The sequence below is a fragment of the Garra rufa genome, chromosome 12 (assembly GCF_049309525.1).
Source record: "Garra rufa chromosome 12, GarRuf1.0, whole genome shotgun sequence".
Classification (NCBI taxonomy): Eukaryota; Metazoa; Chordata; class Actinopteri; order Cypriniformes; family Cyprinidae; genus Garra; species Garra rufa.
In genome coordinates this window covers 34,596,167-34,603,463 of record NC_133372.1, presented here as the reverse complement: position 1 = coordinate 34,603,463, position 7,297 = coordinate 34,596,167, and the positions used below count along the sequence as shown (strand labels likewise).

General features: G+C 33.5%; 2 protein-coding genes across 3 annotated transcripts in view; both read left to right on the top strand.

Annotated features, from left to right (window-relative positions):
• sec61a1b (SEC61 translocon subunit alpha 1b) overlaps positions 1 to 1,057 on the top strand; it is a 9,468-nt gene extending 8,411 nt beyond the window's left edge. Inside the window, exon 10 of the mRNA XM_073852571.1 lies at positions 12 to 1,057. Coding sequence (XP_073708672.1) covers positions 12 to 212 — 201 coding nt within the window. The 3' untranslated portion in view covers positions 213 to 1,057. The remainder of the gene's footprint in view (positions 1 to 11) is intronic.
• A 1,834-nt stretch (positions 1,058 to 2,891) lies between these two features.
• Positions 2,892 to 7,085, top strand: emc3 (ER membrane protein complex subunit 3). Of its 2 annotated transcripts, none has more exons than XM_073851958.1 (9): positions 2,892 to 3,008; positions 3,504 to 3,694; positions 3,772 to 3,829; positions 3,914 to 4,007; positions 4,446 to 4,550; positions 4,644 to 4,725; positions 4,812 to 4,891; positions 6,053 to 6,135; positions 6,251 to 7,085. In XM_073851958.1, the coding sequence occupies exons 2-9, from the start codon at positions 3,540 to 3,542 to the stop codon at positions 6,377 to 6,379; spliced, it is 786 nt and encodes a 261-aa protein (XP_073708059.1). In that variant the 5' UTR covers positions 2,892 to 3,008; positions 3,504 to 3,539; the 3' UTR covers positions 6,380 to 7,085. The 2 variants fall into 2 exon arrangements, with proteins under 2 accessions (XP_073708059.1, XP_073708060.1); XM_073851959.1 differs by having other exon boundaries at positions 2,943 to 3,012.
• The last annotated feature ends 212 nt before the right edge of the window (positions 7,086 to 7,297 follow it).

The window sequence follows — 7,297 nt, the reverse complement described above, 5'->3', positions numbered from 1 at the left end:
AAATTTTCTTTAAATCCTTGTTTAGGTACATCCCCACAGCTGCAGCTTTTGGTGGCCTGTGTATAGGTGGTCTCTCAGTCATGGCCGACTTCCTAGGAGCCATCGGCTCAGGAACTGGAATCTTGTTGGCTGTCACCATCATCTATCAGTACTTTGAGATCTTTGTGAAAGAACAGAGTGAAGTGGGCAGTATGGGTGCTCTCCTTTTTTAGTATGGCCCTCCGCTCCACATCAAACTGACTGTTATGTTTTATATGATTTTTTTTTTTTTTTTTTTTTTTAAATGCACAAACTGAGTTCTACATCAAGGATGTACTCCCACCGTGCATCTGATCCTGATCTGTAGTAGCTCGCTTGGCCATTCTCTTGGGAAAGATGTGGCAGCTTGATATCTCAGTATTAAGCATTGGCATGTAACCATCCTTATTTTTCACACAAAATCTCCCAAGCCAGTATCTGTATGTGTGTGTTTCTGATTTCATGTAATTCCATTCAGTAATGCGTAATAGAAGAAACATGTCCAAACTTGATCAGCCTCGAGTAAACCTTGGACTAAATACGTCTCCGTATGTGTGTGATGAGGTGAGCACAATGCCCTATCATGACAGTGGTTGGTTTAGTGTAAATATTAAAAAGATTTTTACAGTGTATGTGTGGGTATGTGCACATTTGCCTGTTGCATTTTGTGTGGGCTGAGTGTGTGATTACAAGGGATTGGTTGTTAAATATACCCAAGTTTATCAGTGCTATTTCTTTGAGATTACTGCATTGGATTTGTTCAAATTTAGCCAACAGAGTTTCTGTTATATTTATGTTTGTTGTTTTCTTCCTGTATTTACGAGCTGTTTTGTGTATTTCAGTCACACTACTTAAAAATATTTCTATTATCTGCCCTTTTAGATCTAATGAGCTGTGGTTTCTTTTAGTGGACCAAATGCTGCAGAAACTGCCTGTTAATAAATATGCCAGTGTTGATATGAGAGGATGTGCTTTGTAAAAGAGAAATGTTTCATGTGTTTTCTTATACAGGCCACAGTATTAAAATGTATTGCGAGTACTTTTGGACTTTTGTTTTTTGTACATTTTTGAAAAATGTTATATGACAAAATAATTACTTTACAGATTAACTATCTTTTCAGATGCAGTGGCAAGCATCAACTAAGAATGCTTGAATATTTAATGAATTAAAATATATTTAAATGGTGTAATATTATGAAATGTTGAGGTGGAGAAATACAAAACTTTTTTTTTTATTAAAAAAAAAAGTAATGTAAGAAATTGGTCAATTTAAATGAACAATCAGTCAAAAGTTTTTGAACTGTAAGATTTTTTTTGTTTTTTAACAAATTCTCTTCTGCTCACCAAGCCTGCATTTATTTGATCCGAAATACAGCATAATATTGTGAAATATTTTTACTATATAAATGAACTGCTTTCTATTTCAATATATTTTAAAATATAATTTATTCCTGTGATCAAAGCTACATTTTCAGCATCATTACTCCAGTCTTCAGTGTCACATGATCCTTCAAAAATCATTCTAATATGCTGAAACTTATTATCAATATTTAAAACAATTCAGTACATTCAAAAGCTTGGAGTCAGTATAATTTAATTTAATTATTATTATTTTATTTTTTTTATGTGGGAAATAAATTATAGAAATTAATACCTATATTTAGCAAGATTGCTTTAAATTGTTCTAAAGTGATGATGAAGACATTTATAATGTTCAGATAAATGCTGTTCTTTTGAACTTTCTATTTATCAAAAAACCCTGAAAACAATTCTACTGTTTTCAACATAATTATTAATTATAATAATAAATGTTTTCTGAGCAGCAAATCAGAATATTAGAATGATTTCTGACAGATCATGTGACTGGAGTAATGATGCTGAAAATTCAACTTTGAAATCACAGCAATAAATTACATTTTTAAATATATTCAAATAGAAAAGTTATTTTAAATAGTAAAAATATTTCAACATTTTACTGTTTTTGCTGTACTTTGGATCAAATAAATGCAGGCTTGATGAGCAGAAGAGACTTCTTTCAAAAAAATAAAAATCTTACTGTTTAAAAACTTTTGATTGGTATTGTATATATATTTTAAAGCAGCATATAACTAAATGCGTATGTATATATTACAAAAAAATGCATTTTTGTAGTACGTTTTCTATATTAAAAGCAATGTGTTTTATTGCTAATTAAAGGAGTAGTTCACTTTAGAACAAAAATTTACAGATAATGTACTCACCCCCTTGTCATCCAAGATGTTTATGTCTTTCATTCTGCAGTCGTAAGAAAATTATGTTTTTTGAGGAAAACATTTCAGGATTTCTCTCCATATAATGGACTTCTATGGTGCCCCCGAGTTTGAACTTCCAAAATGCAGCTTCAAAGGGCTCTAAACAATCACAGCCGAGGAAAGAAGGGTCTCATCTAGCAAAACGATCGTTATTTTCTAAAAAAAAAAAAAAAAAAATACAATTTATACTTTTTACAATGCTCGTCTTGTCTAGCTCTATGTGTACTCTGTGTAGATATTAAAAAGTATATGAATTGTAAATGTTTTTAGAAAAAGACCCTTCTTCCTCGGGTGGGATCATTTAGAACCCTTTGAAGATGTATTTAAAATGCATTTTGAAAGTTCAAACTCGGGGGCACCATAGAAGTCCATTATATAAAGAGAAATCCTGAATTGTTTTCCTCAAAAAACATAATTTCCTTAAGACTGAAGAAAGAAAGACTTGAACATCTTGGATGAAAAGGGGGTGAGTACAATACCTGTAAATTTTTGTTCTGAAAGTGAACTACTCCTTTAAGGTCAAACTACTATTTGAACTTTAACTATGAAAATGTTACAGACTTTTATTTTGAAAAAAAAAAAAAAAAAGTTCTTGCTGGTGCTGTCACGTCTCAGCAGCAGTAGCGGCTCAATGGTGTCGCATCCTGGTTTGAGTCGTTATCAGGCTTTGAGGAGATAAACCGCAATTTGAATACGAGAGTAGGTACAATAACTGCATCATGATAAAGTCTCAGTTGTCGCAACATGTAGCGTCGAAAATATAGCATATGCTCTGTGCGCGTGTGTATGTCAAAAAGATGCTTCACCACCCTAAGCTTGAAAGAAGGCTGTTAGCAACAAGCTAACCTTAATGCGTCGTTACAGTGGGTGGATTTAACGTAAACTGAAATCTGAAGCACCTGCTTTTCTTTTTATGTGTTCTGTAATAGATAGAGACGCCATACACATTTTAGAGCTTGACATGGATAGGAACAATTTTAGAAATGTAACATTTCATTCTTATGAAGGTCCGAGCATATTTTACTTATTTAACCGCTATTAGGCACTTGAGGGATTTTTTAAATATTTACATAGTATCCATTCATCCATAATGGCTCACGATGATCTGCTTGTTGTTATTTTGAGTATGACGACTAGGTATTAAATTATATTGAGTCTGGGAGATTACATTTTCTCATTGTTTGTCTGTTTTAGGGTGGGCATATTCCATCAACAGTCTTTTACTAAAATATGGCTGAGCCCGAGCTCCTCCTGGACTCCAATATTCGTCTTTGGGTTGTCCTGCCTATTGTGTTTATAACTTTCCTGGTTGGAGTGATCCGCCATTATGTCTCAATTCTGTTACAAAGTGACAAGAAGCTCACATTAGAGCAGGTTTCAGACAGGTAACTTTCATTGGACTGTTAAATTTCCATCCATGTGTGTTTTGCAACTCACACTAATGATCATGTTCTCTAAACAGCCAGGTTCTCATCAGGAGCAGAGTGTTACGGGAAAATGGAAAATACATCCCTAAACAAGTAAGCTCCTCCTATCTTTTTTGTATCTTTTTTTGAGACATTATCAACGTACTGAAACCGAGTTGTTATCTCTTGCTAAAACAGTCTTTCTTGATGAGAAAATTCTACTTCAATAATCAAGAAGATGGATTTTTCAAGAAGACCAAAAGAAAGGTGGTCCCACCATCTCCAATGACTGGTGAGTCTTGGTGGAAATTATTTTATGCATTTGTTATCCTGGACCACAAGGGTCAATTTTTTTTAAATTATATTTGAAAATCTGGAATCTGAGGGTGCAAAAAATCAAAACTTTGAGAAAATCACCTTTAAAGTTGTCCAAATGAAGTTCTTAGCAATTCATATAACTCATCAAAAAATAAAGTTTTGATATATTAACGGTAGGAAATTTACAAAACATCTTCATGGAGCATGATCTTTACTTAACATCCTAATGACTTTTGGCATAAAAGAAAAATCGATAATTTTGACCCATACAATGTATTTTTGGCTATTGCTACAAATATACCCATGCTACTTATGACTGGTTTTGTGGTCCAGGCTCACATGTATTATATCATAAAACGACAGTCATGATTGATTGACAAAGTTAATGTGATGATGTTATACACTCAATTAGATCCCAGCATGTTGACAGACATGATGAAAGGCAATGTTACAAACGTCCTGCCTATGATCCTTATTGGTGGTTGGATCAATTGGACCTTTTCTGGATTTGTTACAAGTAAGAGATGCATCAAATATGAGAATGTGGCTACTTTTAGTTTATTCTCACAGAAATGGTCTTAACGCATTTGTAATTCTGTTCTCTCTCAAGCAAAGGTACCGTTTCCTCTCACACTCCGCTTCAAGCCAATGTTGCAGCAGGGAATTGAGTTGCTCTCTCTAGATGCCTCCTGGTTAGTGCTCTCAGACTCAAAGAGTTTCCTGTTCTTACTTCATTCAAAACTGTCCTTAAACAATCTTCTGCTGTATACATCCACAGGGTGAGTTCAGCATCTTGGTATTTCCTGAATGTCTTTGGTCTCAGGAGCATGTATTCTCTGATTCTTGGACAAGATAATGGTAAATAGCTTTACTGATGTTTCATTTCAATACACCATAACTTCGACCTAAGTGTAAATTATTTTACCAAAATATAAGGGATCATACAAAATGCATGTTATTTTTTATTTAGTACTGACGTGAATAAGATATTTCACATGTAAGGATATTTACATATAGGCTACAAGATAAAATAATGGTTAAATTTATAAAAATGACCCTGTTCTAAGGTTTACATACACTTGATTTTTATTTGTGTTGTTACCTGAATGATCCACAGCTGTTTTTTTTTTGTTTAGTGATAGTTGTTCATAAGTCCCTTGCTTGTCCTGAACATTTGAACTGCCCACTGTTTTTCAGAAAAATTCTTTAGGTCCCACAAATTGTGTGTTTTTTCAGCTTTTTTGTGTATTTGAACCCTTTCCAACGATGATTGAATGATTTTGATCAATCATATGCAACTATTACAGAAGGTTTAAACGCTCACTGATGCTCTTGAAAGAAAAGCAACGCATTAAGAGCCAGGGGTGTAAACTTTTGAACAGAATGAAGATGTGTACATTTTTTCTTATTTTGTCTAAATATAAATATTTTCCCATTTAGTACTGCTCTTCATGCAGTACAGAAGATATTTACATGCTTCCCAGAAGACAAAATAAGTTAAATTGACCTAAATCTTCAAATTCAAAAAGTTTTCACCCCTGGCTCTTTAATACATTGTTTCTTTCTGAAGCATCAGTGAGCATTTGAACCTTTTGTAATAGTTGCATTTGAGTCCCTTAGTTGTCCTCAGTGTGAAAAGATGGATCTTCTAATCAGATAGTCATTGCTGAAAAGGGTTCAAATACACAAAAATGCTGGAAAACCAAAGAATTTGTGGAACCTGAAGAATTTGTCTGAAAAACAGTGGGCAGTTTAACTGTCCATGACAAACAAGGTACTCATGAACAGCTATCACTAAACAAAAAAAAAAAAAAAAACAATTTTAAAAGTAATTTTTATAAATTCAACTATTACTTTCTCTTTATGTGAAATACATTATTCAGGTCAGTACTAAAAAACATGCATTTTGTATGATCCGTCTTATTTGGGTAAAATTAACATTTTGCAGATTGTGCAAGGTGTGTGTAAACATTTGACTTCAACTATGTATGCAATTAATTTTTTATACATTTGCAATAGGTGCAGATCAGTCTCGCATCATGCAGGAACAGATGAGTGGTGCTGCGATGGCAATGCCTGCTGACACAAACAAAGCATTCAAGGTATTACTTCTTAATACATTTACAAAACAGTTTGCCTTATTATTTTGTGGCTGCAAACAAAATGTTTCTTTTAGTTTTTTTTTTTAAGATTTATGTATATAAATGTTGTTCTTAGGCAGAATGGGAAGCACTGGAGTTGACGGATCATCAGTGGGCACTGGAAAATGTTGAGGAGGATCTGATGAGTAAGGACTTGGACTTGTCTGGGATGTTCAGCAAAGAGTTGCCAACAGGCATCTTCTAAGTGCCTGTCCACTACTGAGAGGTTTTGAAGGACCTCACTGAATTTGAAGAGTATATTGTCAGACTGGTTTTGGGAGTGACAAATCACTTCCATTCCATTTCTTTTTCTAGAAAGTGTCATAAACCTCATTGCAGACATATCACATTTTGTGTAATATGCATGCACCATTCCCTCCATTGTTCATATTTGCTCAGACGTAAGTGTCATAGTGTGACAAAGCTTTGAGCTTTACGCTTTATGGAATATCTCTTGCGACTGCATTCATACAAAGCAACAACAACTTTACAGTGCACCCTATAATGTAGCGTGTGGCCTGGTTTTCTTGAAAACATTCCCTGATGATTATTGCTATGTCTTTATTTTTGTGTTAACAATTTAATAGATTTTTTTATTGTTTTTAGCCCCATTTTCTTATTTTACTAGGACCATATGATTGTTTGGACCAAGTTTAGGAAGTGATATGATTTTAAAAAGTAGGTCAGACCATAACTTCATACCATAACTAGGTTCAGATACCTAAATAGTATGTTCCTAAATTTACAAGTGTTTTAGATGCTGTCTTATGGTGCCAATACACCATGCACTGAGTATGTAGTGAATAAGACATCCTCGTTACAGATTAAGATTTATTGGCATGTGTAATATTTATTTGACTTTTTATTAACTGTCATTTTTGGTTTTGTTAAATAAACAATGTTCCTCACTACATTTGCTGGATGTGTACATTCTTGATACAGTCTGTTTTACTAAACAGTGATGCACTGTTTTTCTTTCAAAAAATATAAAATTCACAAGAAATTATTTATTTTATATTTCTTTGTGAATTATGAAACTAAACATTCCTGTCATTCCAATCATTTTGAGGTAAATGTGTTCAAAAGTCTGAAAAATCTGTGTGTAACTGTAAGGAACGTCACT